Below are 13,085 nucleotides of genomic sequence, written 5' to 3' on the forward strand. Positions count from 1 at the left end.
GATGGAATCCGGCACAGGCCGAGGGCCAGACGGGCCCTACCGCCCCTCCATAGGAACTTGGTCGCCATACTGTCCAAGTTCCGGAACCACGGACGAGGGAAAGAGCAGGGCGTGTTTTGCAGCATGTACAAGAATTTGGGAAGGATCATCATCTTATAGAGGGCAATCCTCCCCAATGGATTTAATGGGAGCGACTGCCATCTCGCCAGGTCCGATCTGGCCCCGTTGACCACAGGAGCCACGTTAAGGGCCCAGCAGAGCTCCGGTAGAAGGGTGATCCAGATACCCAGGTACTTGAAAGAGAGCCTCCGGAGGGGAATATCGGACTGCCAGTCAAAGCAATCCCTGGCGGGTGCAGCGGAACTAAGACCGATTTCTTGGGGTTGAGACGGAGACCTGATGCCCGACCAAACCGGCGAAGAATGCCACGCACAATAGGACCTGATGTGGCGGGGTCGGAGAGGTAAAGGAGGACGTCGTCAGCATACAGAGCTATTTTATCAGGGACCATGCCCGGCCAGTCCCACCCACGAAGCACAGGGTCGGAGCGGACCAGGACAGCCAAGGCAAAGAGGAGGGGCGAGAGCGGGCAGCCCTGACGCATCCCCCTCCCGATAGAAAACGGACGAGAGAGAGCCCCATTCACCAACACCCTGGCCCGCGGAGCTGCGTACAAGATCCGGACCATGGCTCGGAAGTGAGGACCGAACGCCATCCTTTCCAACACCTCATCCAAGTAGACCCACCCCACGAGTCAAAGGCTTTTTCAAAGTCGACCAACAACAAAGCCAGATAGGGAGAGAGGCGCTCTCGGTGGGCCATGGCGAGATGCAGTCGCCGCAGGCAGTGTCGAGTTCGGCATAAACCCACACTGATCCGGGTGGATCAGCGAGTCAAGGTAAGGACGCAGCTGCTGCGCCAAGATGGTAGCGTAGATTTTGATCTCAGTGTTGATGAGCGAGATCGGCCGGTAGTCCGAGCAGGACTGGGACGGAGGCTGCGTCTTAGGGAGAACTACTATCGTGGCCGTGTCCGTCTCCGGAGGGAACGAGCCCCCTTCCATCACTTCAGCGTAGAGGCCCAAAAGCTGTGGAGCGAGGGTCTCACGATAGTGGGCATAGTACTCCTGTGGGAAGCCGTCCGGACCCGGAGTTTTCCCGAGAGCCAGGTGACAGATGGCGTCGTCTATTTCTTGTAGGGTCACGGGCGAGTCGAGGGTCTCCCTAGCCTCCCGCCCCAAGCACTGCAACTCCGCTCCACCGGACCCCAGCAGCTCCCCAAGGGGGACCCCGGGCTCCCTAGCACGGTACAGCGTGGAGTAATAATCAGCAAAGGATTGGGCCACCGCCACAGAGGCTGTGCAGATCTCACCCGATGGGCCCGCGATCGCCGGAATAATCCTACTGGACCGGGGGTACGTGGCCAACCGGTGAAGAAGAGCACCGTTCTTATCTCCCCAACCATATACCCGTGCGACCGAAGAGCGGCATAAAGTTTTTGCCGCTTCCAGGGAGTGCAAACGAATTTAGTCCCGAAGGAAGGCCAGTCGCCGCGCCCGCCCGGCGTCCCCCAGGGCCTCCGGGTCGCGCTCGAGCTCCAGGGCCTGTGCCTCGCACTCCGTAATTCGCTGGAGATGCTTCCGGTGCTGTTGCTGCACCAGACCCCTGGCCGCTCCCCTGACAGTCGCTTTCCCAGCCTCCCAGAGGACGGCCGCGGAGGAGACCGAACCCACGTTATGGTGATAGTAATTAGAGATCTCGGTGCCAACCGACCTCCGGAAGGCCTCATCCTGGAGGAACCAAGCATTCAGGCGCCACACAGGGCGGGCGGAGAAGGGAGGCGGGCCGATGGCCAGAAGCAGCGGAGAATGGTCCGAGAGGCCCCTGGGAAGAATGCGGACGTCCTGCACCCCCACGCATTCAGTGGACGGGACAAAGATTAAAGCAATACGGGCGTGCGAATGGTGCGCCGCCGAGGTGTGGGTGTACTGGCGGGCCCGTGGGTGCCAGACCCTCCAGACATCGCACAAACCCTGAGCCTCGGCCCAGCCCGATAGGAGCTTCAACCGGGCAGCCCTGGCAAGGGAGACCGGGCCCATCGCATCCGCACTGGGCATATATACCGCATTGAAGTCCCCCCCCCCCCCCCCAAGACAAGCGCGCCCGCCGGGAGCGTGGGAAGCAGGCGTGCCGCGTGTGAGAGGACGGGCTGCAACTGGGACGGGGCCGCATACAAGGAGACAAAGGTCAGGGGACGCCCCTCAAGGGCCCCAGAAACCGCAACCGCCATGCCCTGGGAGTCGGAGTGAACCTGGGCAAGAACAAAGGGAAAAGTCCGCCGAAGGAGGATAGCCACTCCCCGGGAACCCCGCACGAAGCCGGAGTGCCACACCCTGTCGTACCCATAGCGAGCGAGAAAGGGACAGTTGTTGCCAAGAAGGTGGGTCTCTTGTAAAAGAAGGACATCAATTCCCAGACGCTGCGCGTATTTGAGGACCGCCATGCGCTTGAAGCGGTCTAAAAGACCATTAACGTTCCAAGACAAAATCCGCATAGCGGCCTTGGGTAGGTTAGTATCAGCCATCACCCCAGAGCGGAGCGTCTAGTGTAAGCAGAGGAGGGACTCCCCCGGAGCACAAGCCCAGCAGGGCGGCCGGGGGAGGACGCAGGCGCAGGGTCACCCCCAGGGGAGAGATCCCGGGAAGGCAGGCCAGCGGGAAGGGCAGGAATGCGATAACATTGCAGTTGTTTTACTGTGACCCTCCATGGCATTACACCAGTCACCATCTATTTAATAGTGTGTATCTGTCTTAGGGTGGTTTTTTCAATGGTAGGAAGATGTTTTCAACATTCCTCTACCCTTATTTTATCAATAGAATTGGGGTATTGACCTAATTATAGGTAGAAAATATAGTCATTAGTTGCTTGCGGCGAATCTCCGCAGACCTTACAAAACGCTATACAGATAGTGTTTTGTCTAGGTGTTCTCATATATTAAGATGTGTATCGTAAAAGCCTTTTGTAGGTACTGAATTACTCTGAAATCAGTTTCACTAATTGGAATCTTCCATCCCCCCTCTTGATGTATTGTCCAAAAGTCCAGAGACCTTTTTAAGTGCTCTCTCTATGGTTGCCTGAATATGCCGCAGTAAACAGTTGGAACATTTGGAAGAACAGATCTCATGGATCAATAATAATGCATGTCTATAGATTGTTTGTTCTAGAGACTCGTATTGGTCCATAAATCTATGTAGACATTGATAAATGAAGTGGAATACAAACAATCCTATCTGCTTCTTATATTCGTTTAAGCTGGCTGCTTTTTTGGGAACATGTCAAGTCTTGTGCAATTAGTTATTTGGATGCTATACAGGTCACTATCTCAGCTGTTGAATTTAATTTTCCTCGACCTCTGTGCATTTCCTCCTCTTAAAGAAACTATGTTTGATCTTTCTTGTCTTAAACTTTAGACCAATTCTTAATTTACATAGTGAGACAAAGGTCCTGGAACAGGAGGAGGAATCTATTAAGGGCAACCATCTAAAGCAGTCGGAGCTTATTGATGTGTAAAGTGACAACCAAGTGGTTGGTCCAGGAAAATGGCAACTTAGTGGCACAGGTTCTGTTGCATTTGTCCGTTGCATTCAGCACTGCTGATCACAGTGACTATAATTATCGGTGGACTTACTGCTTGCAGATATGTGGCATCGTTTGACAAAGCGGATCCCAAAGCAAAGGATAAGATTGTAACCCTTCTATTTGTGAATTAAATTGACAACTACTGACAAATGTACCTGTTCCAAAGCCAAAATGATATAATCGGGCTCTGTTCAATGTTGGCCACTGGTGTCTGAATTGCCTGATCAGCCAGGAGAAAGCCATATCTCTTCCAATCTTAACTCTAGATTTTAATTTGGTTCACATATCCATGCAGAATTAGTTTTTTTTTATCATTATTCCCTTGTTTCTTGTTTAACATACTATTGCGAGCTTCATGATCTCATTGCTAGTGGGGTCCCTAAAAATGTATGTCGCAAAGCATTATATTTTAAACTTACTAGTACGATGAGACTCCAGGGTCAAGATTACTGACGCTAGGCTGCTCCACGACTCTAAAAATCTAATTTGTTGTGTGTTTGGAAAAACAGTGAAAGTGAGGTGGAGAGATGAGTAAAATGAGACCAAGCTAGTTAAACAAGAGGCAGATTGGCAACTTACGTCATGGGTGTACCCACTTCCCCTTTGTGACATGAGCCCCATCATTGACCAGTCAGCATGGACATATGAACAGAATCCTGGCACATGACTGTTAGGCCTAGGGAGTTTGAACCCTGCCTGTACCCCTTTCCTTCATATCACTTCTCCTCAGAAATGGCCAGTACAGCATGAACTGCAGGCCAGTGAGTCTCCTTAATTGGCACAGTTATGCCAATATGCTGATCTCTTTTCTTGCTATGTACTTGCAGCACAAAATGTGCAACACTGATGCTCGATGATGGAAATATGCATATAGGGCTTGACTGTGTTTTCTGTTAAGAGAATGTGCAGCCTAGCAGTCCGTGCTGGAGTGTCCTGCAAAGCCTTAGGACTCTTGTGTTATGCCACAGAGAAGTAAACAAAAAAGTGATGACATGGAATGTTACCCAGTTTAATTCTTGTTTCTTCAGATTGATTCAAATAGTCACTACATCACATTTATTTTGTCTTCTCTCATAGTCCTGCAGCTTAATAAACTCTAGTCCTAAAAAATTGTGCTTAATTTCGAAGCTGCAGTTGCATTTTTTTCAATTTAAGAATTCCCTGATTCATTTTGTGTCATAGAAAATTATTGGAAGTAAAAATGTTTCCTAATACGTTAAGCCTTTTTATGTCTTGCCTAGGCAGCGCATGCGCTGTCTCTTCGAGACATGCTGTGTCTCCTCTGTGGGCTTTTATCACACCCATCACTTTTCATTTGTTCCTTCGTGTCCCTTTCTAAATTCCTTTCTTTTCATTGGTGAAACGTTGCCATTTGTCCTACCTTTTTGGTGTGCTGTTCCCCTCCCATGGACACTGCCCTGTTACATGTCCCCCCAACTCTTTTAATTTCTTATGTCGTTTTCGGCGCATGCTCTTTTTAGGTCTTGCGCCTAGCGTTGCAGTGCATAGCATTGCTCGCGCAGCGAGAGACCTCATGTAGGGGGTTCTGAAAGCTGACCACACGCTTGTGCATGTGGTTTTGCTTTCGCCGGCTGCAATTGGCTTTAGCGTGTTTTTAAAAAAAAAATACAGCACGCAATTGGGCAAAGGCGGGCGCATGTCCCGCCTTTGCTCCGCCCATTCCCATTGGTGTCTGTTACGCACATCAGCGGCACAGACAACCGGCTCCCTCGGCCACGATCCTCTGTGGTGCGCGCGCACCACCTAACAGACCCTGAATACAGGCTTGCCACTAGTTGTCTGAGCTCCTGTCTGCAACCCCTGGCTGTGTGAATTTACAAATGCTTGTTACCCAGGATGGGATAGCTGCACGCACCACAGGCACACACACATCAAGGAGGCCTGTCCGTTTGGCTCGTGAGCTGGATCGGGCTGCACGTGCCCTACACACATATGGGCTGGAGTGCATATGTTTAACGCCCACAGAAATACATGTAAACTATAATTCTATGCGGATCCTTCGTCCACTTTATCCACTCTTCTCAACATCCTGCGGGTGCAAACCCCCCTTGTCACTTCTGGTTCCCACGTTCATGATGCACAGTGTTCCACTGAGTGAGAGGACTCTTCGGCTGTTCTTACAGGAGTCACAGATGGAGGCTGCAGGTGGTAGGATGTAAGGTACGGTCTTGTAGGAGTCGGACAGGATAACATGGCTTCTGCTGATCCCCTTCCCTCTCCGATACTCTCTTTCCTCCCACCGTGTTCTGAAGACCGTTTATAAGATCACGAATGGCCCTGAAGAAGCCTCATTTTCGACCGATGTGCAGACTGCATCCTTACCGAACGTTATTCCATGGTCCGCCTGCCGCGATTTCGATGTTTCTGTCATTTGCATCACATTTACCTGTTCACACCGGTAACCCTCCCTCTTCCCTGCACCCTGCTGATAATATACACAAAAATTAAAAAAAGCAATAAAAAAATGAATGTAGAGAAGAGTACAGTCTTTTCAGAGTGCAAACTATGAAGAGAAACTTAGAACTGCCTGATATGTACAGACAAATGATTTAATTATAGTTGCTTTTTAAACTGTCTCTACCACGGTGTAATCGTGACGCAGGATGTGAAGAAGCAAGCTGGGCCATATATGAATACATTCTCATACATATTTGTGTATGCATTGCAGCTGCTTAGGCCTCACATAGTAAAGGAAAGAACATAGACTAAATCTGTACAGTAAGACCAAAACTCGATGCAGAAACATAATATAGGTATTTTAAAATATGTCGTAGCAGAATGTGGTTTTCAGTGTCAGGATAAGTTTGTGTGAGAACAATATTAATGCTTGCTGTTCTTGGTCTGCTGCTGTTCCAGAGATTGGTGACCTACATTCAGTTTTGGAGGAGTGGTCCTGGTATAAGAACCGCGTGCAGATTTGGCAACTCATACGGCGCCACCGTGTGTCACACAATACTGGCTCCCTTCACATGGTCACCCAGTGAAGAGCCGATGTCACACACTGTTGACACAATGAGATGGAAACCCCTGTAGACAGTAGGTTTCCAGGTCACTGTGTGAAGGTTTTATACGCTAACATTCTTCAGGGATTTACACTCTACCCAGGACACCGGTCAACGTTGGTAGCCTGTGCGGTTTTTGGGAGGAGGGAGTCTTCTTAGGCAGTGCTGGGCTTGAAGTCCCACCGATTGATTCGTTTAGCACTGACAAACAATCCCAAACAAGAAAATGGCAATAAATGCATATATACTGAGGAATAAACAAATTAATCATCAAGCAGCGGTATGCAAGGCTGTCATAGTTTCTGGTCACAGCCACTCTGTAGCTCACTTCTACACTGGAGCTCCCTCCAAAGTCCAAACCACAAAGCTTTGCTTATTCGCATGCAGCGGTAGTGCACATAGATGATGTCAGATTTGATTTAAAGTGGTTATTTTTAGGTGGAGCCTGGGCAGCACATGTGCTGCTCTGCAAGGCATGCTGTATTGAGGTAGGGACTTGAACCTCCTCCCACTCCATCCACATTTTTTATTGGCTTGTCATTGTCCGCTGTAAACTGTGGCTGTTCATTGGTCAAAAGGCTTAGTAGTAAGGTGACCAGAATTTTAAAGCCAAAAACCGGGGCATTTCACAAAAATAGAAGGACTACCATTTTACTTCAAGCGTGCGCACAGAATGACAGCGCGCCTCCGCAGAGAATTACAGAACAAGCAGTAAGAACATACATAAAATGAATTTTTTAAACCCAGTAGTTTACCTGTTAATTAAATTGCTTTCTTGAAACAACTACTAACTATCCCCCCTTTGTAAAACATAAAAAAACACCTCCCGCCGTTTTCAGTCGACCCTCTCTAAAAACTGACGTGAGCTAAATATCTGAAATCTCCCGGGACAGCTGGTGAAAAACTGGGACTGTCCTGGCAAATCCAGGACCCCTCGTCACATTACTTAGTAGCCCCTCGTTGGTACTGCCTTGTCTCATTTTGTAACCTCCCATGAGGACACCCCCTGTTATGCGTATTGTTGCTCAGTAGTCTTTAATTTCAGCCTCCGAGCACTATTTTCTCAAATAGTGTTGTCCTGTTGTAGGTAGGACATGCTCTCTCCTAACACTTTTTATTTATTTTTATAGCACGCGTTTGAAATGCAATAGGTCTCACATTTGCGAGAGTTTAAGCTATTGGCATTGTAAATGACAATGCCTTTTATTTTTCTGTTTTAAAAACAACACATAACTAAAAGGCATTGTCATTTACAATGCCAATAGCTCAAACTCTCATGAATGCAAGACCTATTGCATTGCAAATGCTTGTTTTTTCTTTTCTTTAGGCCGGTCCATCCTCCTCAGTTGTGTCCTGGACTTGTCATGGTGGAGCTACTGCCGCCTCTGTCAAGCACTTCTGTTTGCGGCCGTACTCTGTGCCGCACCGCAGGCCTCTGGCCGGCTCTCCCTCGTTGCTGCCTGACCACACAGCCCGTGGCTTCCCAAGTCGCTGCTGCACTGTGCGGCCAAGCGGGTGGAGGAGTGCTTTAGCCACATCCCGAGCCGGTGCAGCACTGCAGGCTTCTTCCAAGCTTGAGTCTGCTGTAGCCAAGGGGAGCAGCCATACTTTAAGGCAATTAGAGGCATCGCTGCTGGGCTCACATTTGAAGACCAAAAAAAACACTACATATCAGGGTAAAAACACTTGGACATGCAAAGGAGAAGCAGCTCAGGCTGCATAGTGCGAGGATGAGGCCCAAAAAAGATGGGACACGAAGGACACAGTGACGGCAGAATGCTATGTGCTGTTCAGCGAAATATTCATTTAACTGGATCTGATTGGTAAAACAAAACCGATCTCTGTAGTTCATCAACGAAATGGAAAGAATAAAAAAATTCACGGACGAGTCGTCATAATTATCAATGGATAACCAGGCGTTTAACTATTTCAAGTGTACAAAAGGAAGTGTGTGTAGAAAGTAACCTGTTCGTCTTTAAAAAGTGTATGCCATTGCTGGCGTAAACCAGTTAATTGTTATATTGAAGAGGAATAATGCAATACAATTCAAGATGTCCGACTTTCAGTTTCAACCCACCTCTGGGGTGCCTATTCCATCATTGGACTGAGAAAAGGCTGAAAACCAGACTGCCAAGTTTCGACTTATCTGCATTTTAAGTTTTAAAGGTATTTCAAATTGTTTCAATAACAAAAAAATGCATTTACAGTTAGCAATCTTGAAATGTTTCCTCTTTTTCACTACTCCTCACCTAAAATTAATGTGTTTTAATCTAATTTGTATGACATTATTTAAATAATTACACCTATAAAATGAAATATTTATTTTTTATTATAATTAATTGTCAAATGAAGAGTTGTTAAACTGATTCTAGAGTAAATATTTTCCTCAAAAACGTTGAAAATTATGATAGAACAAGATGGCCACAGTCGCTGCCTTATTTTGTTCAGCTGTAGTCCTGCTGAAGGGACACCTTTTTCTATGACAACTTGTGGGCTGTCCTTTGTTAGGTGTGAAGGGTCAGTGGTGGTTATGGGGTGTGTGTGTGTATGTATGTATGTATGTATATATGTATATGTATATATATATATATATATATATATATATATATATATATATATATATATATATATATATATATATATATTCTACTGGCGGTCGCCAGTAGATAGTTATAGTTCGGACCGAGTTCCCATAGGAAATCTGAAAATTCTATTTTGAATAACTTTGGCGCCGGTTGACTTATCTTCGTGAAATTTTCAAAACTAATGGGGCGCTCCGCTCAGCTCCTACCCTGACAGTCTCGTGGTGATTCGTCAAGCGGGGGCTGAGAAAAAAGGGGGGTCCCAAAACGCGTTTTCCCCATGCATTTTCCCATAGGACCTTTAGTCGAAGGTACAGCCCGAACGGCTGAACAGAATTACTTGAAATTTGGCAAAGTGGTAGTCCTCAGCTCAGGCATGTGCCTTTTGCATATATGGTGTCAATCTGTTCAGGAGTTCCTGAGAAAATTGCAGTTAAAAGTACATAAATATCTATATGCGTGCACCGTGCGCGCACGGTGGGCGCACGGGGCGCGCACCAAATGTCCGCGAGCGTAATTCTGATTGGTGGTTAGATGTCAGTCAACATTCCAATCGGTCGAAATCCGGAAGTGTTGGACGCCATTTTGTGTGTGACAGTGAAACGTGAAAAGGGGGCAGGGTAGAGAGTTCCTGACCCCCTAGCCTTTGTCAGGGGGTCCCTGAAAGACCCCGAAGGGTGAAAAAAAACATTTTATTTTTTTTCAAAAAATCGCGGGGAGCGCGTACGGTGCGCGCACCCCTTAGCCGCCATTTTGAGTTTTAGAGGCAGACGAGAGCTAAAAACACAAGTGGAGAACGTGAAAAGGGGGCAGGGAAGACTCTCCCTGACCCCCTAGACCTTCTCAGGGGGTCCCTAAAGGACCTCGTAAAAAAAAAAAAAAACATTTCGTTTAATAAACAAAATTGCCGGTGCGCTGCCGGTGCGCGCACCGTGAAAAACCCTTAAAAAAACAACAACATTTTAAACTGTTTATAAGTTTATAGAAGATATTAACTATGCTGTTCAACTTTATCCAAATTAAAAAAAAAAGAGCTGAGCCATTCCATATTACAGGATACAGTCAATCTATAACTATATACATAGGTAGTTTATTGTAAAATAAATATATACAAAATATAATAATACATAAATAAATTAACATTTAAAAAACCTTACAAATTCACTGAAAAAACCATAGGTTTCACACATGTTATAGTTAGCTGGACATTTCACTCGTACAAAACCATTGAAATTCCCCCGTTATAGTTACTTCAGCTAACTATAACTCGCGCGACCGCAATCCACTGCTGATGACTTCACATATTACATCACTCATGATATGGTCAGTGACATCACGCATGACATCACTGAGGACATCTCAAATGACATTATGTCTACATGTCGTATGTAGATTTGGGAATTACTGAATAGGTTGTTCTAACTGGTATTGGTATCTCTATAGTTTTCAAAACTTTAGTTTGTATTTTTCAATGTGTGTATCAAAGTTTATATTAGGATAAGAGGAGGTCTGCCACTCTTACACAAGGATGATGTCATCAGTGATGTCACTGACCATATCATGAGTGATGTAATATGTGACGTCATCAGCAGTGGATTGCGGTTGCGCGAGTTATAGTTGGCTGAACTAACTATAACGGGGGAATGAAGGCAATAGCATTACTGTCCGTGCCAGTGAGATGGATGTTTATAGTAGATGCGACAGCGGCAGCCACGGAGTGCCCGAGGTACAGCACGGTCTCATTAATACTTTTTAGGACTGACACCATGCCCATCAGTTTAACCAGTCTTACTGAAACAGTGAACAAGCTCCTCATGCACTGGAATACCATAGATCAGCTATTGCAGGGCCGCTGTATCCTTTTTCATACAGTGTTAACAGAAGAACAACATATTCCTCTGCAGCACAGCTATTTCCTGCAGCACAGTCCTACTCACTGATATTCCCTTTCCAAGCAACACACCCTTAGAGTCACCAAGTTCCCTCTAAAACATACCATAAAGATGTATTCTCATATTTACAATTGGGTATATGTCTTCTGGATGCTCTCACACTTGACAAGTTTAATTCAACTTACGGACTTGACTAGTCTGCAGAAGGTATGTACATACCCATTTTTATGCTAAACTTGGGCTTTTGTTCAAAAGGTGGGGGAAATGATATACTCCAGTGTAGAAGTTGTACAAAATGAAATACGTGTCTACTGTGCCGCTCGTTCTAGTTGATAAGTTTCAAGATCATCTGTGTAGTATGGACCTACAATGGCAGGGGGACAGATGAGCATGTACTCTGCAGTAACCTACAGAATCTGAGATTGTGTGCTCGCTTGCCTGAAATTACTCATTTTATTCAGCGTGTTAGTTAGCTGTGGTTATTTTAGCCTACTCCTTGTGAAGTAAGAGTAAATGTTGTAGTACCCAGTATAAGCTGCTGCGTGGCTAAATACTTATAAGGTCCTAAAAGCGAGGCCTCTTAGCTATGCAAATGCTTGTTTTTTTAATAAGAAATCCTTGTGGAGAGTCTTTATTGAACCATTTGCCTGAGATATGTTGCATTTGCATTTCTGCGAAACATCTGCCCCTTGGTTCTAGCTTATGGTTTGGCAAAGTCCATGGACCAACGGGTGGCTGAAATTTTCACCTTTCTGGTCTAAATAAATTTCCTCCATAATTGAGGATTGTGGAGATATCCATAGATCAATGGGAGACACAACACCCGTTCCTTCGTGATGTTATTATAAAAAAATCACAGCTATATTAATAAAACAAAGTGATGAGAGTTGCAAGAAGAAAATAAAAAATAGAAAAGGCTTACCATATTAATACAGTCATAGTCTGGTAGGCAGAAGTAAAATCTTGATTATTGGGGAGAAATTGCTCTTATTCCATACATAATGTTTTGGAGTGATTCTTCAATAAACATCAGATTGGTAATTTTTTGAGAGCTGCATTTTGTTTATCATGATTCCATTCCTGATACCCCTAGAGCATCTGATCGTCAGTTTAAACATTTTTGTGATTTTCTTTTTGTTATCATTGCCAGCTTTTGTAACGATAGGTCCCACAGAAAAGGAGATAACCACTCTTGACTGTCTGTCCCTTTTTGAGTATTCATCTTCCTTGCCAGGCAACGCAATACGAGATCTCTTCAGTTATGTAGCATAGATCATATCCTTGCAAAAGGAGAACACTTGCCACCCAAAAATTTCCAAAGTGCAATATACAACGAGCATGTGTGCATGATATACACTGTATCTTCAACATTGTCAGTCTCTCTCTCCCCCCCTCTCTCTCCCCCTCTCTCTCTCCCCCTCTCTCCCTCTTTCTGTTTTTTACTGTTTACTTTACACTCAATGCTGCAATCAACTAAAGTGTTGCATATTGTAACCAAACTGAAACAAGTGCCCTTATTGTGGCACATGCCACATTAATGGCACTTTCCATTTTTCGGGTAGATAAAGGAAATAGCTGTAACAAAGACACAACCGTTCAAATGTCAATAACCTTTATATATGTTCCTTTACAGGTACACTATTGTATTTGTATACTATGCATTCTGTTTGGTGTTGATGATGATGCTTCGACCTCTTCTGGTGAAAAAGATTGCCTGTGGTTTAGGAAAATCTGATCGATTTAAAAGCATCTATGCAGCACTTTACTTCTTCCCGGTGCTAACACTTCTCCAGGCAGTTGGAGGTGGTCTTCTATGTAAGTTTGACGCACAATTTCTGTTTGTCAATATTGTAGATGATCAGTGGAACAAACCAAGTTATTTGTATGTATTTGGAGAGCTACTTACTGGGCACAAAGTAGCATTAGCTGCAGCTTTAGTGTCTATATTCA

The 13,085-nt window shown here is 45.6% G+C and overlaps 1 protein-coding gene across 1 annotated transcript in view; it reads left to right on the top strand.

The window, feature by feature from the left end:
• The window catches only part of JKAMP (JNK1/MAPK8 associated membrane protein), a 68,194-nt gene that overhangs the window by 21,911 nt on the left and 33,198 nt on the right, over positions 1-13,085 (top strand). Inside the window, exon 5 of the mRNA XM_085626097.1 lies at positions 12,769-12,950. Within this exon, the coding sequence (XP_085482223.1) occupies positions 12,769-12,950 (182 nt within the window). The remainder of the gene's footprint in view (positions 1-12,768; positions 12,951-13,085) is intronic.

This window comes from Triturus cristatus, chromosome 9 (assembly GCF_964204655.1).
Source record: "Triturus cristatus chromosome 9, aTriCri1.1, whole genome shotgun sequence".
Taxonomy (NCBI): domain Eukaryota; kingdom Metazoa; phylum Chordata; class Amphibia; order Caudata; family Salamandridae; genus Triturus; species Triturus cristatus.